The 27,486-nt window shown below is 41.1% G+C and overlaps 1 protein-coding gene across 1 annotated transcript in view; it reads right to left on the reverse strand.

Moving 5' to 3' along the window:
• Positions 1 to 2,520: 2,520 nt before the first annotated feature.
• The window catches only part of plppr4b (phospholipid phosphatase related 4b), a 38,681-nt gene continuing 13,715 nt past the window's right edge, over positions 2,521 to 27,486 (reverse strand). Inside the window, exons 3-9 of the mRNA XM_031796424.1 lie at positions 23,502 to 23,631; positions 23,109 to 23,304; positions 15,316 to 15,373; positions 7,719 to 7,892; positions 7,214 to 7,510; positions 6,894 to 7,061; positions 2,521 to 6,720 (exon numbers count right to left, since the gene is read on the reverse strand). Of these exons, the coding sequence (XP_031652284.1) occupies positions 5,611 to 6,720; positions 6,894 to 7,061; positions 7,214 to 7,510; positions 7,719 to 7,892; positions 15,316 to 15,373; positions 23,109 to 23,304; positions 23,502 to 23,631 (2,133 nt within the window). The 3' untranslated portion in view covers positions 2,521 to 5,610. The remainder of the gene's footprint in view (positions 6,721 to 6,893; positions 7,062 to 7,213; positions 7,511 to 7,718; positions 7,893 to 15,315; positions 15,374 to 23,108; positions 23,305 to 23,501; positions 23,632 to 27,486) is intronic.

Raw genomic sequence — 27,486 nt, forward strand, 5'->3', positions numbered from 1 at the left:
TGTATGTGTGTGTGTGTGTGTGTGTGTGTGTGTGTGTGTGTGTGTGTGTGTGTGTGTGTGTGTGTGTGTGTGTGTGTGTGTGTGTGTGTGTGTGTGTGTGTGTGTGTGTGTGTGTGTCTGTGTCTGTGTGAGTGTGTATGTATGTGGATGTGTTTAACTATACTTGTGGGGACCAGAAATCCCCACAAGAACAGTAAACAAACAAAAATATTTTTGTAAGTCACAACAAGGTTAAGTGGTTCTTCTCGGCAGTTCAGGCTTACGGTAGAATAGTGTTAGGGTTAGAATTAGGTTGAAGGTTAGGGTTAGTTTTAGGGTTAGGAGTTAGGTTTAGGGTTAAGGTTAGGTTTTGGGGTTAGGATAAGGATTGGGGTTGGGGGATAGGGAAAATAGTATTTTGAATTGTTAGAAATTAAGGTTACATAAATAATATGGTTTGTGTCCCTTACATAAAAACAAAATGATTTTCATGTGAAATCATGTGGTTTTGGAACACTTCACATGTGATAATATTTCATATTTAGTTTCACATGTGAATTTTCAAATTTAACACATGATGCCTGGCAAACAAAAATCTGTCATTCAGATGTCCCCAGAAAAGCCTCTGTGTTTTCAACTTACATATTTGATTACATTGTGTATGTCCATTTATACAGTAACTATTATTCAACATGGCTTCACCTGGGATTTGAACTAGCAACCTCTTGGTTCATAGCATTCAGATTTTCCTGCTATGCCACCATGTTTGCAGTAATGACTGATTTTAGCCGTATTCCTACACTTTGGATTGAAGTAAATTAAATATCAGCATTGTTAAAAAATACACTCACGAAAATCTATTATATTTATCATAATTATCATAATATTTATCATTAAAACTAAATAATATGTCCCTCCAACATCAGACAACTATACTGAAATCCCCCAAATTGCTTAAGTAGGTAAATTAAATTAAATCAAATTGTATTTGTCACATGCTTCGTAAACAACAAATGTATACTAACAGTGAAACGCTTATTTACGGGTTTTTCCACACAATGCAGAGAGAAAAATAGAAAAATCATAGAAAAAATAATAACAAATATACAATGAGTAATGATAACGTGGCTATATATATACCCCATTACCAAGTCCAAGTTGATTACATTTCACACTATTTTAGCTGAGCAGCGTACCAATCACCTTGAAACCCATACAGTATGTTCACATGTATTTAACATAGAGTTCACATGTTAACACCACCTTTTCACATGTGAGGAGAATAACATGTTTTCACCTCATATGTGAATTGAAGATTCACTTGGAGTTTGCAGTTTTTCACGTGGAAAACGTTCACGTGAAAATTGAATTTGCGCTTTCACATGTGAAAAGGGTTCAAATACTGTCACATCTGTAATTGCATTGTATCACATGTTGAAATTTTGCATCCCCATGTCACATCTATTGAACATGAGGTCATGTTTTCGCATGTGTGGTTTTATGTTATCACGTGGCTTTACATTTTGACACATGCAATCACTTTAACATCACATAAACTCACATGTGATCACATAAGATCATGTAAGGGTTGTGTGTGTGTGTGTGTCCAAACCCAGTTCACATGTGCGTGGTTGTATTGCAGCCATACAGGTTTTTCCACTAAGCCTCTCTTCTTCTTGAGATCATTCCATTTCCTTCTCCAAGATAAGATTTCCCTGAGAGCGTTCTCCTTTAATGTAGGTCAATTCAGTGACCTACATTGGACTCAACAATGATAATTACACACGGCAATGCTAACCAGGCCTGCTTCTCCTATACACTCTGTGAGATTCCTGTGTGTATGAGAGACAAAGAGAGAGATAAGGAGAGAGAGAGAGAAAGAGATGGACAGAGAGAAATAAAGAGCATGTGACAGAGAGATAGTGTGCCGTGAGTGCGAGTGAGAGTAGCTAAGATAATATTTTTCTTCATTGTCGATCTGCCTTCAAATAAATGGGAAATGAATGCTAGTTTACTGAAGTTTAATAAAACGCTTTGTGGGTATGAATGGCTTTGGTGTTTGTCTCCCCCGCTATCCAATACAGGAGCAGAAAGGAAAGGAGATCTATGTCTCAAATGACACTCTATTCCCTACACTACTTTTGGCCGGGGCTCATACGGCTCTGGTCAAAACTGGCACACTATCTAGGGAATAGTGTGCCACTTGGCACACAAGCGAGATCTGTCTGTTATCTGACCTAGGTAATCCTGAGTCTTTCAGGAGGAGGCACAAAGCAGGTCTCTGATAACACTGAATGCTCGGATAAAACATCACCACCACTAACTCCTCCAGGCAGTGAAGAAGCCAGAGTTTTGTCATCAAGAGCTGCCACCTAAAGAATCTGACATGTTTAGCAGTAGAAGCTCCATGCTCTACAATGAGACAACCTAACTGCAGGGAAGCACTAGATCAGTGATATGCAACTCACAAGATGTACTTTGGGTTGTAACCTGCACCAATATTGCACTTCAAAACAGAGGAGCAGGAATGCTGGGTTCTCTATAGCAAACATTTATTCCAATATTGAGACAACACACTATTGCCATCTACCCCGATACATGTGCACTGAATGTTCAGAAGGATTTGTGGAGATAAACCAGCCAAGGACATCCCAGAAAGCATGCAGAAGTCATTCATTCTCAATTTGCACCAGCTTTATCTAAATATCTTCTCTTTGACCACAGTGTAATAATAACAGCACACTTTTTAGATACCAAACATTGCCTACAATTTCATATATTGATTGAGAACCAGTTCTCATTTTCAGTTACAACCTATCAAATTAAAAAACAACCTGAAAAATAGGGACCTGATATGATAATATACTGTATATTTCGTTAAAAAGATTGTCAATCAACTTATTCTTTTTTTTTTTTTAATATATACGAACAATTGAATAAAGGCATTATTTACAATAATACTCTATGTTCTACAGCATCTCAAAATGACCATGCAGAGGGATACAGAGCTTAAATGAGTCGTGTAGAATAGGCTTGATGTATAAATACGTTCCGTTAAAGATAGCCTTTGGCACAAATAGTTCATTATTCAACAGTAATAAAAGGAAAGAAAAGCAGTCTAAAAATACCTCATAGATCACAGTCTCATAACATTAGGTCAAATCCTTCTCATTGTAACTATGAATAAAACCCCAATTAGATATTACTGATATGCACCGTTTAATAATTAATACAGTATTAAGGTCATTGCAATGGAAAATTCTCTGAAGTATAAAATGGAATTGTAACCCAAGATAAAGCTGAAGTCAAAAGCAGAAGAAAAAGCCTGGAGTAAAAGTACACTCTTGTCATCAATAGATAACATGTACAAGTATCACCACTTTACCTTTACTGTGTCTACTCAACTGTAAAATATACAAAGAGTGAACAGAATACCTCTGTCCTCTGCTACAGTGTAACTTATATCACAGAGAAGCACAGTGCTTTACAGAGACAGTTTCAGTCATGATACCCAAAGCCTACGAGTCAAATGCTACTAAGAAAGATGTGTAAAGAAAGTAGAAAGAGCATTTGAAACCGGCCAAAAAACTGCATGACAGTTTACACACACACACACACACACACACACACACACACACACACACACATTTTTGAGTCCCAAATAGCACCCTATTCCCTACATAGTGCACTACTTTTGACCAGACCTCTATGGGCTCTGGTCAAAAGTAGTGCACTATATCAGGAATAGGGTGCCATTTCAGCCTAGCCTCAAAGACTAGACGTAACATACTGTAGTAAACATAAACCTGTGACAGTCAAATTAGTACGACATGTTACGTTTGGTATGGTTACATAAGATACAAGGTTCCTTAAGCCAAAAACCAATGGACAGAGGTTGGTTAGGGTGGATGGCTCGGCATGTAGGGCAAACGCCTAGCAACTGAAAGTTTGCATGTTTGAGTCACATATTGACAATTTTAGCATTTTCACTAATTAGCAACTTTGCAAATACTTACACTTTTGAGCTACTTTGCAACTATTTGGCATGTTAGCTAACCCTTCCACCTAACACTAACTCCTGACCTTAACCTTTACCCTAACATTAACCCCTAACTCCTAGCCTAGCTAACGTTAGCCACCTAGCCAGCTAACTAGCTAATGTTAGCCACAACAAATTGGAATTCGTAACATATCATACGTATTGCAAATTTGTAACATATTGTACGAAATGGATGATGGACATACACAAATGAATACATACGATACAAAATGTAAAGTATCATAACAAATGGAGGGAGACAGATTTGAATTTACTATGTCTACCCCTGAGTCTGAGTTGGCCATTTGGGATGTAGACACCATGAAAAATAATGTACTGTATGTTGGTAGAATAAAATCCAAACAGTATTATTGTGATAGAACAAACACAACCTGGTCATTGAATATAAAGGTGTAGGAAACACAGTTTTTGTGCAGTTCACAGCATATTTAATTTAGCTACAGTAGGAATGCTAAGCACTTATGGTCATTAACACAGTTTTCTCTAGGGAATGTGGCATCTATACAGAAAATAATACAAAAGGTAGTTCTCTAACTATATCAAGTTCCAAATGTTCTCTTTATTTATTTGTACTCTATGCACAGTATTTCATCTACATCCGGGGTGTCAAAAAATCTACATCCGGATTGGTGCCGTATGTCGAACATACGGCACCAATCCGACCTGCGGGTGGTTTGAGTAAGAACTCAATGTACTTTACTAAATTACTAAAACTAAATCAAAACTGTGTAGAAATGATAAAGGACCTACATTCATACAGTTTCTTGCCTGTGTCTTGCCTGCTAATAATCCCCAAAATGAAAGCCAGACAGTCAGGGAGCATGGAAAATTCCAAAATTGATAGAGGATTACAGTATGCCTTGCAAATTTTGATGGCGTGGAAATATAACACATTTTTGAAGACCGAATGCGGCCCCTGGGGCAAAATCACCCCTGACACCCCTGATCTAAATAGTGTGGGTGGTTTAGCACACAGTTCAAAACGATTTACGATGCAGACAATTAAAGGATTATCATTTCCACCGTTATGGTACACAACTTTGCAATATCCCACTAAAGCATTACACAGGGGGTAGTATTGAACTTTGTGGGAAAAAAGGAAAACAAAAACTTTGATAACCCACTTTTGAAAATATTTCAAATTGGACACAATTCCAGTGCTATTATGTTTCTATTAGAGTACATAAGAACATAGTAAACCGCTCTACAAGACCAAAAAGGTTGTGCTTTTGTGGGAACAATTACAAATATCATGCTGAATAAAGCCTGCTTCGTGACTAATAAAATGTATCTGGATACAACATTTGGCGATGGATTGCCTCTTATCACAGATGCAGTGGAAGAAGTCAAACATCCCCAAGAGTGCAACAATCCCTCCCACTGACTGTTCTTTTCTTGAAAATTCTGTGAACATCCAAGTGAACAAGGGCAGTTTCCCAAATGGCATCCTCTTTCCTATATAGTGTACAACTTTTGACCAGAGCCCTAGAGCCCAGAGCCTGGTCAAAAGCAGGTACTATATCGGGAATAGAGTTCCATTTGGGACACAGCCAAGTGACAATGCTCTTCCTCTACAAACCGGGTGTTGATGAAGTCCCCTTGTAGAAAACGTTCCTGGTGTTATCCGGGCTGTTCCCTCGCTCTGGGATCAGGATGATGTTCCCTTTCCCTTTCCTCCGGAGTGTGGAGTCCCGGCTGGAGGCCACAGAGTGGGGCTCTGAGGGGACCTCACCCCCCTCTACTGGGGTCACTCTGATGGTGGTGATCCCCTGCTGCTGTTGGAGGGAGTGCTCCCCTCCCCCTGCGTTCTGTGTATTGGTGGCAGCAGTGGGATTTGCATGTCTCCTCCTGTCTATGGAGCCAATGGAGCCGTCCCTCATGGACAGGGACTCGCAGCTCTCTGAATCTCTATTCAGGTCATTCAGCTCGAATGACTGGCCCTGGCTGCATCCACCGATACCACCAGCCCCACACTGGTCCTGGGACCTCCAGGTCTTCCAGGAACCCCCACTGCTAATATCCGTCGAAGGGGCGTGAACCATGGGGCGGTTGTTGTTGTTCTCGGGATGGGCGTCCACCCTCACGATGGCTCCAGTGCTGCCTGAGATGCTGCCGACGGAGCTGCCCAACGTGCTGCAAGTCGTGCCCATGGGATTTGGTTCATTCAGGGTTCTGTAGCGGAGGGACCCTCCGGTGTAGCCATCCATGCAGCCCTCATCCATGCTCTTGGAGTGAGTCTGGAGCAGACCCTGCTGTTTGGACATGGCAATCACCTGCATGATCCGCGGCTGCTGGCTGCCATTCATAGTCCTACACGGGGCAGTTGCCTTCTCAGCAGCCTTCACCCAGTTTACATGAGCTCCACTATTGCATATATCACCGCCGCCTACATCTCCCGCACCCATCTTGGGCGAGGGGTTGTTGAAGTTCTCATGGGTCTCCTCTGGGATATGGACCAGCTGTGAGGAACCAGGTCGGGACTGCATAGAGACTCTGGCCCCTCCTGTTATGCCGCTGCAGTCTCTGGGTAGTGTGGTGCTGGCCCCGGTAGCTAGCTTCACATACTGCGTTGGCAGATCGACCCCGTTGATCCCCACGGCTGAGGGCTCAGAGCTGTACCTCATGGAGTCCATGCTCCCCCGGTGGTGGGGTGACTGGGCCGCCGCCTCACCCTCCATCACCTAATAAGAAGAAGAAAAAGAAGAAGAAGACAAAAACATATTTATTTACTTTTATAGCTTTTTTAATTTCAGAAATATGCATTTCAATGTGTTTAAACATGAGAAGAAACAAGCATTATAAAAGCATATCATTAGTAGACTGCAACAATTGTAAATTGTATAAATTGTTTAACCTGCAGCTTTCGGCTCTCTTGATTCTTGCTCTTCCACTGAGAGAGGAGCTGTTTGGAGCGGGAGGAGTCCATGGAGGCATGGTGACTGTGGTGGATGGTGGCGTTGCGGCGTGTGCCATCATCCATCGCTGGCGTGTGGACACGGGGGAGGGTGTGGCTGAACGTCACCTGAGGACAGCAATTTCTAACCTTATTTATTCAAAATCATTTTTTAAATGTTTTTAATAACTCTTTTTAGGAACCTTTAAAAATACTGAAAGACCAATAGAGTAAAGTAAAGTATGTTGAATATCTGCATTAAATAACAAGAACAAAGTCACCATGCTCTCCTTTCCCATGGGGCTGCGGGGCGAGGTGATGACCTCCACTTCAGCGCTGGACCTCTTCAGGTTGGTGAGGGAGCCAGAGGAGGGATCTCGGTGGTGGGGGTTATGGTGGAGGATGCCCTCGGAGTGGGAGGTAGAGAGCCCATCCATATTGGCGCTGCAGCTCTTCACCTGTAAATGGCGCATGGCCTCCTGGCTGATGTGGGGTAAAGGACAGGGACCGCGGGGCTGGGGAGGAGGGCAGCTGCAGCTATCCTCACTGGGCCGGAAGTTCCCCACTGCGTAAAGACCCTGGAGGTAGAGGAGAGACGGAGCTTTACAATATTATCTCTCATAACACACAATCTCTTTAGTGCAAATCCTTTTAAACAAACAAGTACTGTAGCAACTGTACATCAAATGATGATTATTCATCAGGAAAGCGTTATCTGTAACAGTCTTTCTACCAAAAAACACAAATAATAAGTAGTATCTCTAAGAAAGTATCAGCAGAACATACTAAGTAGACAGCTATTCCCCCGCCCAGCAGAAAGCCCAGGTAGACATCAATAGCATGGTTCTTGTACTGGATGATCCGGGTCAGCCCACAAATGATGGCACAGATGACGAAGGAGAAGACCAGCAGAGGCTTCAGTAGTTTAGAAGACTCAGTAAGTGTGCTGTTGAAGTACATCTACAGACAGACCAAGGACACAAAGGCATTGTCATCATCAATAGCATCATTATCATTATCGTCGTTCATGTCATTATCATCATCACCAGCATCATCGTTGTCGTCGTTGAGGTCGTCATCATCATCATCATCAACAATTAACAATCAACATTAGCTTGTGGCTGTAATCCTTATGGAAACAATCCACATTGTCTGCAAGATTCCAAACCATAACTAAGCCTACATGAATGAATAACATTGCCATGTCTTTCCATTCAAACATTTCAACTAAGCACATTAAACAACACAGCTCCATACAAATACATGAATTTAGCTCTAGATGTTGCTGCAATGTCCTCACCCCCTATAAGAAGGAACTGTGTGTGTCCCAAATGGGATCCTATTCCCTATAATTGTGCACTACGTTTGACCATGGCCCATAGAGCTCTGATCAAAAGTAGTGCACTATGTAGGGAATATGGTGCCATTTGGGACACACAGTGTAGATTTGTATAGTATGGTCGTGTTCCAGAGCTGTGAGTCAGCATCCAGCATCCTCCCCCTCAGAGCGACTTTATTACAGCAGATTTATTACTGCCAGGCCCTACTGTGGACACAGCCAGCGCTCGATACTGTTCAGACCTGGGTTCAAATAGTATTTATTTTCAAATATTTTCAGCGTTTGATGCACCAGGTAAGCTTGATCAAGTGTAGCTAAAGTTGTTGAAATACAACAAATACTATTTGAACCCAGGTATGCTACTGTCTCTCCTGTGAGTCGTGGCTAATGCAGCCTAGCGGCATGCATCATCTACCCTCAGGCACCTGAGGCTTTGAGTTCTTTAGTGTCTGTCAGCGTTTACAGACTCATCTACTATAGTGGTGCAAGGGGAAAAAAATGTTAGTCTAACCTTGAGGATTACTGGAGACTTTTATAGTTATTTGGTCTGACAGTGTGATGTATTGGATGTGCTGTATGTGAAAACTAAAATACTATATAGACTACATAGCGGACCTAGAGTGCCTTTAGAAAGTATTCACACCACGACTTTTTCCACATTTTGTTGTGTTACAGCCTGAATTTAAAATATATTAAATTGAGATTTTGTGTCATTTATTTTTAAACAATATCCCATAACGTCAAAGTGGAATTATGTTTTTAGAAATGTTTACAAATTCATTGTGATTCGTTTCAGGAAACTAGGCATATGTCACACGTCAATACTTCACAGGAGAGCCATTTTAATGTCAAATTTATTTATTTACCATAAAGCGTTTTTTTTCTTTTCAGAAATGCCTTCTGGAACATGTGAACTTTCATGTGCCTTAATATCAAACTATGCCATCTGTAAATATGAAAACAATTGTTAAACTAACGGAAAAAGAGGGAACCTTCCCGTTAGCCATGATTGGCTGAGATAATGAGGGGGCTGGACATGCCTAGAGATGAGTTCGGATTGGTCTGCCATGTAGCATGCTTCTGTCTATAACATGAGCTGGTCAGAATGTGTAGGGAATCCTTTCTAATGCGGCTTTTTGAAAGATATCATGTAGTAGAACTGCATAAGTGTTCCTCTCCACACGCTGGAGGACCGGATTACATCTCCAAACTAAGGGCAACCATTCCATTCGTGACAGAGGGTTTAGCGTTCCTCCACGTATATGGGTAAGAGAGTCTAGCTAGCTAGTTTTTCAGTGTAGTAATATTATTCGTATCTCAGAACCATTTGTATTGCTAGTTACAGTCTAATATTTGCTAGCTAACATTGAATCTGGTTTGTTAGCTACCCGCAGATTAATGCAGAGAAGTAACGTTATGAGTTCGGATTATGGTTCATTGTTTAACTACAGTGCCTTGCGAAAGTATTCGGCCCCCTTGAACTTTGCGACCTTTGGCCACATTTCACGCTTCAAACATAAAGATATAAAACTGTATTTTTTTGTGAATAATCAACAACAAGTGGGACACAATCATGAAGTGGAACGACATTTATTGGATATTTCAAACTTTTTTAACTAATCAAAAACTGAAAAATTGGCAGTGCAAAATTATTCAGCCCCCTTAAGTTAATACTTTGTAGCGCCACCTTTTGCTGCGATTACAGCTGTAAGTCGCTTGGGGTATGTCTCTATCAGTTTTGCACATCGAGAGACTGACATTTTTTCCCATTCCTCCTTGCAAAACAGCTCGAGCTCAGTGAGGTTGGATGGAGAGCATTTGTGAACAGCAGTTTTCAGTTCTTTCCACAGATTCTCGATTGTATTCAGGTCTGGACTTTGACTTGGCCATTCTAACACCTGTTTATTTTTGAACCATTCCATTGTAGATTTTGCTTTATGTTTTGGATCATTGTCTTGTTGGAAGACAAATCTCCGTCCCAGTCTCAGGTCTTTTGCAGACTCCATCAGGTTTTCTTCCAGAATGGTCCTGTATTTGGCTCCATCCATCTTCCCATCAATTTTAACCATCTTCCCTGTCCCTGCTGAAGAAAAGCAGGCCCAAACCATAATGCTGCCACCACCGTGTTTGACAGTGGGGAAGGTGTGTTCAGGGTGATGAGCTGTGTTGCTTTTACGCCAAACATAACGTTTTGCATTGTTGCCAAAAAGTTCAATTTTGGTTTCATCTGACCAGAGCACCTTCTTCCACATGTTTGGTGTGTCTCCCAGGTGGCTTGTGGCAAACTTTAAACGACACTTTTTATGGATATCTTTAAGAAATGGCTTTCTTTTTGCCACTCTTCCATAAAGGCCAGATTTGTGCAATATACGACTGATTGTTGTCCTATGGACAGAGTCTCCCACCTCAGCTGTAGATCTCTGCAGTTCATCCAGAGTGATCATGGGCCTCTTGGCTGCATCTCTGATCAGTCTTCTCCTTGTATGAGCTGAAAGTTTAGAGGGACGGCCAGGTCTTGGTAGATTTGCAGTGGTCTGATACTCCTTCCATTTCAATATTATCGCTTGCACAGTGCTCTTTGGGATGTTAAAGCTTGGGAAATCTTTTTGTATCCAAATCCGGCTTTAAACTTCTTCACAGCAGTATCTCGGACCTGCCTGGTGTGTTCCTTGTTCTTCATGATGCTCTCTGCTCTTTTAACGGACCTCTGAGACTATCACAGTGCAGGTGCATTTATACGGAGACTTGATTACACACAGGTGGATTGTATTTATCATCATTAGTCATTTAGGTCAACATTGGATCATTCAGAGATCCTCACTGAACTTCTGGAGAGAGTTTGCTGCACTGAAAGTAAAGGGGCTGAATAATTTTGCAAGCCCAATTTTTCTGTTTTTGATTTGTTAAAAAAGTTTGAAATATCCAATAAATGTCGTTCCACTTCATGATTGTGTTGATTCTTCACAAAAAAATACAGTTTTATATCTTTATGTTTGAAGCCTGAAATGTGGCAAAAGGTCGCAAAGTTCAAGGGGGCCGAATACTTTCGCAAGGCACTGTAGCTAACTACATTTCTAAACAAAAGACTCCACTATGCATGTAACCATTTCAATAGAATCTTAATGATGTCACTGGGACAACCGTCAATAGACGTAGCTGGTAAATTCGCTCTGGCTATCTACTCCAATTTCAGAGCACTCTCGTCTGAGTGTGCCAGAGTGACCTGTTCTCTCATGTGTGTCTGGAAAGTAGCTAGCAAGTTAGCCAACATTAGCCAGTTAGCTTGGGTGCCTGACAGCTGTTGTTAGGTCAGAACGCTCAAATCAACTCTGCTCCTCAGGCAGAGCGTCCAGTGTGTGCTCTGAACGCTCCGAGAGTGAAACGCTCTGAATTTATGAATGGACAATCTGACAACGCTCTGAGTTTACAAACACCCAGAAAGCACTCCAGATTAAATTTACAAACACACCCGTAGTATAAACCAGCCTTTAGTCTTGACATCTTTGGTTGTTTTGTACATGGTCCCACATGGGAATCCTTAAAGAGATGGGTGAGGCTAAAGCTTAAGAGGGTGTGAACGATGCTGAATGGGTGTACACAAAGAAGAGCTCTCCAGCATGTGTACTGAAACATTTAAGGGCCATTTTCTCAAAAGTGATTTTACAAGTTTATCAACTTTCAAAGCAGAATTACTTTCCCATTGTTCCTCAACTGTAGTGTATGATATACTATTTTCTAGCTCTGAGTCTCTACTTTTATCCAAAGTAAAAAACACATTTTCAAATTTTGCTACATAAGACCAAATCGAGCCGGTCGTTCACATTTAAAAAATCAAAAGCTGAAATGTCTTGAGTCATTAAGTATTCAACCCTTTTGTTATGGCCTAAATAAGTCCAGGAGTAAGAATGTGCTTAACACGTCACATAATAAGTTGCATGGACTCACTCTGTGTGTAATAATAGTGTTTAACATTATTTTTTTAAACAATGACTACCCCATCTCTACACCACAGGTACAATTATATGTATGTCGAGTAGTGAATTTTAGGCACAGATTCAACAGCAAAGACCAGTGAGGTTTCCAATGGTTCGCAAAGAAGGGCACCTATTGGTAGATGGATTAAAAAAAGAATCCCTTTGCGCATTGTGCAGTTATTAATTACACTTTGGATGGTGTATCAATACAACCTGTCACTAAAAAGATACAGGCACCCTTCCTAACTCAGTTGCTGGAGAGAAAGGAAACCGCTCAGGGATTTCACCATGAGGCCAATGGTGATTTTAAAACAGTTACAGAGTTTAATGGCTGTCATAGGAGATAACTGAGGATGGATTAACAACATTGTAGTAACTCCACAATACTAACATAAATTAAGGAAGCTTGCACAAAATAAAGTAATACTGCAAAAAATGTGGCAACATTTTTTATATTTTGTCCTGAAAACAAAGTGTTATGTTTGGGACAAATCAAACACATCACTGAGTACCACTCTTCATATTTTCAAGCATGGGGTTGGCTGCATCATTTTATGCGTATGCTTGTCATCTGTAAGGACTAGGGAGTTTTTTAAGATAAAAAATAAACAGAATAGAGCTAAGCACAGGTAAACTCCGAGAGGAAATCTTGGTTCAGTCTGCTCTCCAGCAGACACTGGGAGATAAATTCACCTTTCAGCAGGACAATTACCAAATATTCACTGGTTACCAAGATTTTGTTGCTTACCAAGATGACTATGATTTTTTTTGAGTGGCCTAGATACAGTCAAGTTAAATCGGGCTTGAAAATGTATGGCATGACTTTAAAATGGCTGTCTTGCAATGATCAACAACGAACTTGACAGAGATTGAAGAAATAATGAACAATCCAGGTGAGCAAAGTTTTTAGAGACTTACCCAGAAAGACAAAGCTGTAATTGCTGCCAAAGGTGATTCTAACATGTATTGACTCAGGGAGTTGAATACTTATCTAATCAAGATACACCAAACAAAAATATAAACGCAACATGCAAGAATATGAAAGATTTTACTGAGTTAACAGTTAATTTAAGGAAATCAGTCAATTGAAATAAATAAATTAGGCCCCAATATATGGATTTAACATGACCGGAAATACAGATATGCATCTGTTGGTCTCAAACATGCTCAATGGGTGACATATCTGATGAGTATGCAGGCCATGGGAGAACTGGGACATTTTCAGCATCCAAGAATTGCATTATCATGTTGAAACATGAGGTGATGGCAGAGGATAAATGGCATGACATTGGGCCTCAGGATCTGGTCACGGTATCTCTGTGCATTCAAATGGCCATCGGTAAAATGCTATTGTGTTTGGTGTCCGTAGCTTATGCCTGCCCATACCATATCCTCACCCCCAACATGGGGCACTCTGTTCCCAACGTTGACGTAAGACAATTGCTCGCCCACACAATGCCATATACATGCCGTCTGCCATCGGCCCGGTACAGTTGAAACCGGGATTCATCCATGAAGAGCACACTTCTCCAGTGTGCCAGTGGCCATCGAAGGTGAACATTTGCACACTGAAGTCGGTTACGACGCTGAACTGCAGTCAGGTCAAGACCCTGGTGAGGACAATGAGCACGCAGATGAGCTTCCCTGAGACGGTTCCTGACAGTTTGTGCAGAAATTCTTTGGTTGTGCAAACCCATCAGCTGTCCGGGTGACTGAACTTAGACAATCCTGCAAGTGAAGAATGTGGAGGTCCTGGGCTGGCGTGGCTACATGTGGTCTGCGGTTGTGAGGCAGGTTGGACGTACTGCAAAATTCTCAAAAACGATGTTGGATGTGGTTTATGGTAGAGAAATGAACATTAAATTCTCTGGCAACAATTTTAGTGGACATTCCTGCAGTCAGCATGCTAATTGCATAATCCCTCAAAACTTGAGACATCTGTGGCATTGTGTTGTGTGACAAAACTGCATATTTTAGAGTGGCCTTTTATTGTCCCCAATACAAGGTGCATCTGTGTGATCATCATGCTGTTCATTCAGGTCCTTGATATGTGGCACCTGTCAGATGGATTTATTATCTTGGCAAAGGAGAAATGCTCACTAACAGGGATGTAAGCAAATTTGTGCAAACAATTTGAGAGAAATATGCTTTGTGAATGTATGGAAAATGTCTGGAAGCCTAAATCATATGTAGGTTCTTCACAACGATGTAACGTTCGTCATCCTCATCTGAGGAGTATGAAGGATCGGAGGACCAATGCGCAGCGTTGTACGTGTTCATGAGGAATTTATTAAACACATAACACTAAAACAAAAATAACAAAGTGAATGACACGAAACGAAACAGTACTGCCTGGTGACATACACTAAGACAGAAAATAATCTCCCAAGAAACACAGGTGGGAAAAGGCTACCTAAGTATGATTCTCAATCAGAGACAACTAACGACACCTGCCTCTGATTGAGAACCATACCAGGCCAAACACAAAACACAACATAGAAAAACGAACATAGACAACCCACCCCAACTCACGCCCTGACCAACCTAAAACAAAGACATAACAGAAGAACTAAGGTCAGAACGTGACTGACGACCCCAAACCACCCCTCTCAAATATATATAACAGTCCAGTCGGAAAGTATTCAGACCCCTTGACTTTTTCTACATTTTGTTAAGTTACAGCCTTATTCTAAAATTGATTAAAAAGTGTTTTTCCCTCATCAATCTACCCACAATACCTCATAATGGCAGAGCAAAAACAGATTTTTAGACATTTTTGCAAATGTATTCAAAATAAAAAGACAGAAATACCATATTTATGGAAAATGTAATTATTGACAATGAAAAAGTGGGACTGTTGTTCCCTTGTCATATAATTGGTACATTGACTATCAATGTAGCATTAAACATAGTTTTCCAGATTGTATTTGGACAACAACTAAAAAAAATTGCGATATGAATATTGGATCAAGGACTGAGACAACCTGGTTAAATTTGGTGGTCCTGAGGCAATACAAGTGTTGAGAACCACTGCTGTAGAGTGCTTGTGTGAGTGAAGATGGTTACTCACAGAGATGTAGACGGCGGCAAAGGAAGCCAGTGTGGCATGTTGAGACGGAAAAGACTTTCTGGAAAGGAACAAGGAAAGAGGGGAAGAGGAGAGGATGGACAGAAACAGATGGTTTAGTGTTTGAGCCAACATGGACTGTACAAATCAGTGGAGGACACAGTTTTATGCCACGACCATCAAAACAAACTCACAAAATAGGTAGGTACAATCTGTGTTCTCTACAAATGTTGTTCATGATTGATTTTTTTTTTTTACCTACACGCTGAAGAAGGCTGTTACATCGAAAAGTCTGTGTATGCTATCCTGATGCAGTAACATTTTTAAAAATGAATGGAAAAGGAATGACGATTTATGTGACATAACTTTGAGCGCGGACTCATCAGACTTCATCAGTTATCTGAATTCCCGTTTTTTACACACCAACCGAACATCTGGGAGAGCGCGATTGTACTTTCTTTATTTACAATCTCAAAAACATATTATATCTTATGGCATGTTTGTACAGTAGGTGAGAGAATTCTATTGAGCTGAAACATTCCTAAATGCTGCAGTACATCATATACAGTACCAGTCAAAGGTTTGGACAAACCTACTCATTCAAGGGTTTTCCTTTATTTTTCATTGTAGAATAATAGTGAACACATCAAAACTATGAAATAACACACATGGAATCATGTAGTAACCAAAAACGTTTGCCTTGATGACAGCCTTGCACACTCCGTTAACCATTTGGAAAACACAATCCACTAACATAACTACAAAACATATACTTTCAGAGGTGCACATGAGCTTCTTTCAACATAAAAAACAAACACTTTTTGACTGGTGGAACTCATTGAAAAGCACAGGTTAATCCATTGTATACAGTACCTTCAGAAAGTATTCACACCCCTGGACTTTTTCCACATTTTGTTGTGTTACAGACTAAATTGAAAATGTATTAAATTGAGATTCATTGTCACTGGCCTACACACAATAACTCATCATGTCAAAGTGGAATTATGACATTTTTTCTTAAGACATTTTTACAAATGAATTACAAATCAAAATATGAGATGTCTTGAGTCAATAAGTATTCAACCCTTTTGTTATGGCCTAAATAAGGTCATTTTTTTTTTAGCAATGACTACCTAATCTCTGAACCTCATTATGAGGTATTTTGTGTAGATGGGTGAGAAAAAGAAATATTTTTAATCCATTTTTAATTCAGACTGTAACAGAACAAAATGTGGAATAACTCCAGGGGTATCAAATAAAATAACATTTTATTGGTCGCCTACACATATTTAGCAGATGTTATTGCGGGTGAAGCGAAATGCTTGTATTCCTAGCTCCAACAGTGCAGTAATATCTAACCATTCACAACAATACACACAAATCTAAATTAGAAATAATTCAATTAAGAAATACATAAATATTCAGAGTCCGGAGAATATATATACATATATACAGTGTGTGTGTGTGTGTGTGTGTTTCCATGTGTTTGATGCCATTCCATTGGCTCCGTTACAGACATTATTATGAGCCTTCCTCCCATCAGCAACCTCCACTGATCTGTAGAATACTTAGGATAGAATAGTATATGTACAGCAATAGCTGAATAGGATGGCATTAACTAGAATACAGTATATACGGTATATGTCTATGTACATAGGGTAGCATCCTTTAAGGTGCAAGTTTGAGTGATCGGGTGGTAGCCAGCTATTGATAGTGACTAAGTTCAGGGCAGGGTAGTGGGTGGAGGCCGGTTAATGATGGCTATTTAACAGTCTGATGGCCTTGAGATAGAAGCTGTTTTTCAGTCGCTTGGTCCAAGCTTTGATCCACCTGTACTGACCTCATCTTCTGAATGATAGCGGGGTGAACAGGCTGTGGCTCGGGTAGCTGAGGTCCTTGATGATCTTCTTGGCCTTCCTGTGACATCGGGTGCTGTAGATGTCCTGGAGGGTAGGCAGTGTGCCCCCAGTGATGCATTGGGCAGACCACACCACCATCTAGAAAGCCCTGCGGTTGCGGGCAGTGCAGTTGCCATACTAGGCGGTAATACAGCCCGACAGGATGCTCTCAATTGTGCATCTGTATAAGTTTGTGAGGGTTTTACAGGCCGAGCCAAATTTCTTCAGCTTCAGCTTTTGCACCTTCTTCACCACCCTGTCTGTGTTGGTGGATCATTTCAAATTGTCAGTGATGCTTTCGCCAAGGAACTTTAAGCTTTTTACCTTCTCCACTGAGTCCCCATCAATGGGGGCCTTTGCTGTCTCCTGAAGTCCATGATAAGTTCCTTCATTTTGTTGACGTTGAGGGAGAGGTTCTTTTTGGGGCATTGTTGGTAATCAGGCCAACTACTGTTGTGTCGTCTGCAAACTTGATGATTGAGTTGGAGGCGTGCGTGGCCACACAGTCATAGGCGAACAGAGACTACAGGAGGGGGCTGACCTGGCACCCTTGTGGGGACCCTTGTGTTGTTTCCTACATTCACGACATGGGGGGCAGCCCATCAGGATGTCCAGGAACCAGTTGCGCAGGGAGGTGTTCAGACCCAGGGCCCCGAGTTTATTGATGAGCTTGGAGGGTACTATGCTGTTGAAGGAGGACATGTAGTCAATAAACAGCATTCTTACATAGCTATTCCTCTTGTCCAGAAGGGATTGGGCAGTGTGCAGTGCGATGGCGATTGCATCGTCTGTGGATCTATTGGGGCAGTATGCAAATTGAAGTGGGTCGAGGGTGTCAGGTAAGGTGGAGGTGATATGATCCTTAACTAGCCTCTCAAAGCACTTCATGATGACAGAAGTGAGTGCTACGGACCGATAGTCATTTAGTTCAGTTGCCTTTACTTTCTTGGGTACAGCATCAATGGTGGATATCTTGAAGCAAGTGGGGACAGCAGACTGGAATAGGGAGAGATTGATTATGTCCGTAAACAGCTGGTCTGCACATGCTGTGAGGACGCGGCTAGGGATGCCGTCTGGGCCAGCAGCCTTTCGAGGGTTAACATGATTAATTAAATGTCTTACTCACATCGGCCATAGAGAATGAAAGCCCACAGTCCTCGGGAGCGGCCTGCGTTGTTGGCACTGTGTTATCCTCAAAACGGGTGAAGAAGGTGTTTAGCTTGTTTGGGAACAAGACGTCGATGTCCGCGAAGTGGCTGTTTTCCCCTTTGTAATTCGGGATTGTTTGGAGTCCCTGCCACATACGTCTTGTGTCTGAGCTGTTGAGTTGCGACTCCACTTTGTCTCTGTACTGACGTTTAGCCTGTTTGATTGCCTTACGGAGGGCATATCTGCACTGTTTGTATTCGATAAGTTCAATTGCCTTGGGGGGTAAGAACAAAGGATCCAATTCAGGAAAGTCTTATTTCTGGTCGGAGCTTCCGCTGCTTTGATATCCAAAAGTTATTTCTGGCTGTATGTAATAACACGTAAAACGTTCTAGGCTAATAATATAAGAAATAACAAAAATGTTTTTATTTAAATACTGCAAAATTGCTTAGGAGCTAGAAGCAGAGCTGCCATGTCTATCGGCGCCATCTTCAGATCTTCAGATGAATACTAAAGAGGAGAAAAACATTGAACTGTTGTACCAATCTCTTCTAGGGGTCTTTATATAGTTCATTAGAGTTAGACTGTTAGACAGTGGGCTAGGATGTCACAGAGAGGAACAGAGACTGTTTATGCCCTGGGCTACTGTCAGTTTTGAGCTTTTAATGGTGCAGGCTGAATTTAATGGTCCGTTTCATCTGTCTGTTCACAGGATGAATAAGACCATAAAGGCTATACATTAGTCTTAGAATGACTAAGAGGGGCAAGACAATATTAGACACAGATACACAGATTAATCTTCCATGGGTAATGGCACTGTCTGTCAACAGCTCTACATGAGAATGGGATTACTTTTTAGATAAACATCGATAATTCAATTCAGGGGAGACCGTAGCGAGAAACAATTGAACACAACACATCCCTTTTGAATAATAGTATCTCAAATGTTATGGTTCTACGTCTGCCACTCTGGTTGGAAAGCTATCTATCCAGGAAAATGCAAAAACTTTTCTTGAATTTATTTTTGGACAGTAATGGTTGACACTGTGGTGTTCCTCAAGACACCTGCCTAGGCCCACTCCTCTACTCTATCTTGACTAATGATTTACCCTCAGTAATGAGTAAAGCAAGAGTGGTTATGTATGCTGATGACTCTATAATGTATAGCGCTGCATGAACACACTGTATAATGAGCTAACAGTACTGAGCAAAGAACTAAGAATTGTGTTTGAGTGGGTTAACATGAATACATTTCTTAAAGAAAATGCATTGTATTTGGTCAAAGATATATGCTTGCCTCATGACCTTCAATTACACTTGTAAATGGATGTGTTCCCTGTAGAAGAAGTAAAAAATACCAAATTACTTGGTGTCACATTGGACACAGCTCTATCCTGGTCTGAACATATGTGACCCCTTTCAAGAAGTTAGGCTTATGTCACACGTCACTACTTTACAGGAGAGGCATTTGAACATTGTTTTCAATTTTTTTAATCAAAATGTGTTTTGGGGCAGAAATGGAACATGTGAACTTTCATGTGCCATAATAACAAACTTGTATTCCATCTGTAAATATAAATAAAACATTTACATTACAAGCCTAGCTGGTTTAGCCACAGAAAAAGACAGGAACCTGGCTGAGATAATGGATGGGCTGGACTTGCCGAGAGATGAGTTCGGATTGGTCTGCCATGTAGCGCGCTTCTGTCTATAACATGAGCTGCTCAGTATGTGTAGATAATCCTTACTACTGCAGCTTTTTTAAAAGACATAACTTTAACCCTGGAGAACTGCAAAAGTGTTGCTACTACTCTCAAAAACATTGCTGCCCATAATTTAGCAGACACTACTGACAAAGATCAGTGAGAAAAAGTTGTCATTTTCATTGCGAGTTAAAGTGTACTGTTAGCTAGCTAGCGAGCATTACCTTGATGGCTCGCTCGTTAATGTTATGTGTATGATCTGTGTAGTAATATAATTTATATCTCAGAAAGTAATTTGTATTGCTAGTTATAGCCTACTGTTAGCTAGCTAGCTAACACCGAACCTAGTTGGTTAGCTTTAGCTACCTGCAGATTCACACTCCAGCATTTCATGCATGTTTGCTAGCTATGACAATACGTTTGTATTGTAGCTATGGGTTGGGAATATGGTAAATTGTTAAACTAGCTAGCTACATGTCTAAACAAAAGACTCCACTTTGCCAGATGATTACATGATCCAACAAGTTAGCCAGGTGCGTCTGGGGGTGATTACGGCCATCTATTGTATTTCATGAACATGTGTACATGTCTAGTACACAAGTGTGACACATCCACTTACTTTAGCTAGATGTGGCTTGAGGGTGGATATATAATTTATTTCACATGGCCCATCAATTTAGACAAGTGTCTCTGGGTAAAGATCCTCTTAATAATTTCACCACTTTTAGTATTGAAATCTTTGGTTGCTTACAACACTACTTTTTCACTCTGTTTAGGACATGGCCTTTCATGTGAATCCTTAAAGAGATGGGTGGGGCTTAAGAGGGTGTGAATGATGCTGAATAGGTGTAGACAAAGAAGTGCTCTCCAGTAGGTGTACCAAAACATTCAAGGGCCATTTTCAACTTTCAAAGCAGAATTACTTTCCCTATTGTTCCTGCAGTGATATACGATTTTGTAGCTCCGAGTCTCTACTTGTATCCAATCAATCTTTGATTCTATCACACCTAGATTACTGCCCTGTCATATGGTCATCTGCAGCAAAAAAAAGCTACAAAAAATCTCCAACTGTATGAATGTCAACTGAATGCATCAGAATCTTTCATGCCGTCAAATTGAAAGCAAATTACTATACAGTCTTCTGATTTTCATTAGGAATGTAACATCTTCAACAAACCACAGTCTTTTTCAGACCAATTAGTGTATTCCATGTGTAACTCTGTGTTGTTGTATGTGTCGAATTGCTATGCTTTATCTTGGCCAGGTCGCAGTTGCAAATGAGAACTTGTTCTCAACTAGCCTACCTGGTTAAAGAAAGGTGAAATAAAAATAAAATAAATAAATACTAGCAACAAACATAACCACCAAACCAGACAGGAAGTTCAGGTGATCTGATACCCCCGAGGACAAACAGTTACATTTTTTATTTTTTTTATTTCACCTTTATTTAACCAGGTAAGCTAGTTGAGAACAAGTTCTCATATACAGCTGCAACCTGGCCATGATAAAGCAAATCAGTGCGACACAAACACAACACAGAGTTACACATGGAATAAACAAGCTTACCAGCACAATAGAAAAAAAGAAAGTCTATATACAGTGTGTGCAAATGGCGCGAGGAGGTAGGCAATAAATAGGCCATAGTACCGAAGTAATTACAATTTAGCAGATTTAGCAGATTAACACTGGAGTGATAAATGAGCAGATGATGATGTGCAAGTAGAGATACTGGTGTGCAGAAAGTAAATTAAAACAATATGGGGATGATGTAGGTAGATTGGGTGGGCTATTTACAGATGGACTATGTACAGCTGCAGCGATCGGTTAGCTGCTCACATACAGAGCCATCACTGAATATAATTATTTACCAATTTCTCAGGCAAAAAGTAAATCCACCTTCAAGAAAGCAATAAAAGAACATCCAATGCGATCAACCATATGACTGCACAGATACTAATGCCAGACAGCATCAAATCAAATCAAATCAAATCAAATCATCTCCTGAATGTTCAATGTATTACCGGTCAGGTATTTTAATTGTCTGTAACGTCTACTTGTTAAAAGTTTGTAACGTCTTAATGTAAATTGTAATTGTTTGTAATGTCTTTTTAGTTCTGTGTTGGACCCCAGGAAGATTAGCTGACATTACGGCGTCAGCCAATGGGGATCCTAATAATACTTTTAATTCAAATCTCACCATGTGCTTTGCCTTAACCACTCACACCACTCACTCCAGATGAAAACTCCATACAAGCTATTTGCTGATGTGCAAAAGAGTCCCTTTCCCAACCTCATTAGCGAGAACATCAAAAGGTTCTCTTTACTCTACAGCCATGATAACCACAATTAGAAACCAAAATAGCTTTGCTGCCGCTTGTCTTGTCTGGGTCCTTGTGTTTATACATCCAAACAGAACTGAACAACTCAAACTCTGCGTAATCCCCGGAAAAATAACCCATTGAACTGTGCTAATGCCTCAAGTCTGCTGCTACTGAGTAATTGGAGGTATTAGATTAACTCACACATCAATACAACTTGCAGACAAAATGTGCTTTGATTGACAGTATAGATATTTGAATACTTTAACTCTAGGATCATAATATCGTCAGAAAAATGCAAAAACTTTTAACTAACCCTAACATATCTGTCAACGCTCTTATCGAGAGCAGCTTAAAGTAGTTAGTACATACATGGTGATCAAACCCACAACCATGGCATTACAAGCACCATACTCTACCAAGTGAGCCACTCTACCAAGTAACCCACTCATGCTTAATGTCTATAGCCCGGTTCAACACTAACTCTAGCCTCAACCCTATCTCTAACCTAAGCATAATGTCCACACCCTGGGTCAACACTAACCTTAGCCATAACACAAACTTCATGTCAACACCCCAGCTCAACCCTAACCCTAGCTTCATGTCCTCATCCTGGATGATCAACCCTAACCCTAGTCATAATCCTGACCCCTTAGCATCAGGTTGGTGGAGCAGAAACACATTGAGAGCTCTTTAGAGGTCAACGGTGAAAGGTGAATGTGACAAACCTGCCCTGGTTGATGGCTGCGATTTCAGACCCGGAGCAGATATCCTGCAGGATGTAGGTGTTCTCGTCGCAGGTTGTGTTGAGCGTGGTGTAGTTGGGTTTACACACAGTCAGAAAGTAAGGCGCATGGTAGCCCGTCGCTAGCTGGAGGATGTCCGTGATGAGAGCTGTGGCACACAGGCCAAACACATGGACACCTGGTTGGCAGAGACACACACATGCACGCACGACACATGCACACACACACATACATGCACACACACATGCACACACACCCAGTTAGCATAGATTTATTTTTATACTTGGGCCTTGTCATGTCTTTTTTTCATTATTCATAAAAATACATACTTAAGGGGCTGAGACAGTCTCATCAGGTAAACCAAATGAAACTTACCAATAAATCTGACAGCTCTGCGGATGAAGGAGTTAAAGCTACAGCCTGCTGCATTGATGTCTGCCTCTGCCCCGACACCCTTCCTCTTTCTGGACAGACAGCAGTACAGGATCCCCTCTCCGATCATTATCTGTGGACAGAGACATGGTCATCACTGTGGACACATACACTTATAGCACACACACACACACACACACACACACACACACACACACACACACACACACACACACACACACACACACACACACACACACACACACACACACACACACACACACACACACACACACACACACACAGTAGGATTAAGAGATCACCTTTCCCATGAACTCTGTCTACCTCTGTTTCAAATGACTGCCTTTCCTCTCAGCGCTCTGTTTTCGGGATAAAGTAAAGCTCTCTGTCTTTGGCATAGCCCCAGACGAAAGGTTAGGGAAAGGCCAAGGCACACTTTCCCTGCAGTATGGAGTACTATGGCCTACCATTCCAATGTACAACTCTCAGCACTAACCAGCTGTGGTAATCATGATTTTATAACCCACAAACAGCTGACTGACCGATACCACAATACCTTCCAACTAGGCTTGGAGCGACATACCGTTTACCGGGGTATTTTGAAATACCAACGGTATGATTTTCAATACCGTAAAAAAAATATATTATAATAATAATTAGCCCTCGCGTAGGCTAAGGAGGTGAGCGCTACACCACTGCTGATAAGGTAAGTATAACTATAAGAAATCTAAGATGTGTCAAATAAATTATATCCAGCTCGGAGCTCCAGCTATGCATTTGGTTTGCTAACTTGCTAGCTAAGTGGGTAGATGTCAAGATAAAGCTTCTCGTTTACAGCAGAGACATTCCTTTAAAAAAAAATTAAACAGCGCCCCTTGTGTGGACATTCGGTAATACCATATACCCTGACATGGTACAGAAACGGTATGACCCCCAACCCTACTTCCAATATAGAACATGAATATCTTCAGCCCCCTAGGTGTACAGTAAGTCTCTCCCTTGTGTCTGGAACTTTGACAAACAGGACCACAGGACAACAGGCTGTCGTCTGTGTCTGAATAAACCCCTCCACACTGACCTTCAAACACAATCCAATCCCCTCTGCTCTGTTCAGAGGAGCTGAAACAATAAACACACACACATATCACCACACCTGTCAATCAATCAGAATCTTTCTCTGTTACCCGATCCATAATCTCAGAACTGAGAACCAAATATTGTGGGCCAGCCAGCTACCACAAGAGACTACCCACACCATGACAACTTGAATAAAGCATGAATCCCAATGATACATCCTCTCCCACAGCTCTGATACAGTCATTACTAGTCTGTAATAACCCCTCTTCTGTTTGTCAGTGTGAATGCATGAGGAGTTTAAATCTCAGTGGGGTTGTGTGTTTGATGTCAGCAGTGATCCACACCCTGTCCTGGCCTGGCACAGGCAGGGTGTTGTGAGAAGTAAGGGCTAAACCCCAGGGTGTTGTGGGTACTGGAGTATGGTCTAACTAAGCCTTTGGCGTCGGGTCTGTTGTCACACTGTGACGTGAATGAGGGGCCAGGTATCATGCAGCTATCACCATGGCAGCACACTCTGCCCATCTGACAGGTTGAGAGTGTGAGTGTGAGTGTATCTCTCTGTGTGTGTGCGTGTGTGTGCGTGTGTGTGTGTGTGTGTGTGTGTGTGTGTGTGTGTGTGTGTGTGTGTGTGTGTGTGTGTGTGTGTGTGTGTGTGTGTGTGTGCGCGCGCGCGCGCGCGTGGGCAGGTGGGCGTGTGCATCCGCGCGTGTGTGAGTGCGAGAGAGAGAGAGAGAGAGAGCAACAGAACACTGAGCTATGACAACTGGCCAAACCACAGGACCCTGCACTACCTGCAGGTACTTCCTTTCTAATGATACATGTGCTCTATAACAAACCAATACACAGTGCTCCGATAGAGATGGTGAAAATGGCTTGGTGATCTGAACTAATAGAATGTTGTAGCATTATCGTACTTACAGTAGACAGGTTAATTGTTGTTTTCACATGTTGCAATTGTGGCACGCTAGGTTAGGACTATACCTATATGTACAAATATTTCACAGCGTTAGCTGATGTTTGGGAACTGCATCTGAGTGGATTGCAGACGGAATATAGACGGATTTACAGTGTTAGCATTCAGAACATTAAACATACTGTACACTCCCATATGCTCTGAGATATATTTCTGTCTCAGTGGCGTGATGCTTGTTTTTTAATAATCCCAATCAGTATTTATTATCAGCTAGTACATCTCACTAAATGTAACTGATTTTATCAGTGCTGCCAAAGAACTGGAATTGTATTTGGTGCTGTATGTACATGTCCGAAAGCACCAGACCAGTAGTAAACATGGACAGCAGAAATTGAGTAATCTTTACCTTTCAGAAAAGGGTGAGGGGTACAGTAGTTAAGTATGTGCTCTGACATGCAGTCACTGTCAAACACGCATATTTTGACCAATGGGTAAAATAATAAAATCATGTTAATTGTGTAGATAATCCGCTAATAAAACCAATGGTCCAAACCTCATGTCTTTATCATAATCCGTTCCGAATTTATTGGAGTTTTTACCATTGTGGGATGGTCAAATTTAGGGTGACTAAATCAATGGAGGCCAGAGAAAAAAATCTGGAAAATAATTAATGTTACCTGACCGGCTTACCATTGAACCTGTCATCTTTCTTCTCAAATCCGGAGGACATAAAACAATATGGAGGTAAGATAGATATTGATTTTGAGACATGACATATAGTATTTTCATATTTTAGTATACGCTATTCATATTAAGGTGAAGTTCCTGTTCTTTTTTAAAAGACATCTCACAAAAACAAGCGAATCTCTGTGAAATGTCAAGGGAGCACTGAGCATACCACAATTTCTTTTTCTTTTCAAAGCCTTTTACATTTAATTCAACTTGTGTCATGCTGATTTTGCTATTTGCGACCCACAACTTGGAAGACGACAACCACAAAATGTAAAAAAAACTCAAACGTTTTGGTGAGAAAGCTGCCCCGCTCTGTCAACATACATCGGTGCTTATTATTGGATGTATTAGGTTAAGAAATCCGACTCTTTGGATATAATGTTAATGTGTTTATGATCTGTAAAAGAAAGACCCCACTGAACGATTCAGAACATGAAACAATTATTTTTTGTCTTGGTAAAAAAAAAAAAAAAAGTATAACATAAGGAAGTGAAATGTCATCACCAAAGTGCCTTTTCACCTACTCTGGGCAGAGTGGGTAGACACCTTACAGTCAGTCTGAGAAGATGCTTCGAAAAGCACCTTAGTCAACACCATTGTGAGGGGACGTTTTAAAGAAGAAGAGAGAATGGTTCACACTTCAGAACAGTTTAGTCTTCTTGTCATTTTTCAAACACAGCAACATGCCTCCAGGACTCCCAGGAAGTCGGGTGTGAACTAATCAATGCGTTTCTGCATGAGCAGCCTGCTTGAAAACACAACGAAACACTGCAAGACCCACTCATTCATAACACCCACTTAAACCACAGAACAAAAAAAGAGGACCCCAAACTGTAGTTTCAAACTGACAGTTCACCTGGGGACCTTTAGATAGCGATAACTCCATAGCCAGTGACAAAAACACATTGACTGAGTCAGTATAAGTCTTGAAGAAATTGCTAGCTACAGAGACTACTCTGGGGTGGCTGACAGTAGCAGCCACAGTGTACGCACCTGTGAGAACAGTCAGCCACATTGTATTCACCTGAGAGAGAGTCTGACAGAGGACTGGAAACCCAAGATCTGCTTGCTATACAGTACCGAGCGTTGCTAGGAGATCTCTGTGAAAGTAATGCGTCATCAGACAACTAAAGTCAGTAGAATTCCACTGATGCCAGATACAACACATTACCAAATGTATGTGGACACCTGCTCATCAAAAATCTCAGTCCAAAATCATGGGCATTAATATGGAGTTGGTCCTCC

This window comes from Oncorhynchus kisutch, linkage group LG18, assembly GCF_002021735.2.
Source record: "Oncorhynchus kisutch isolate 150728-3 linkage group LG18, Okis_V2, whole genome shotgun sequence".
Lineage (NCBI taxonomy): Eukaryota > Metazoa > Chordata > Actinopteri > Salmoniformes > Salmonidae > Oncorhynchus > Oncorhynchus kisutch.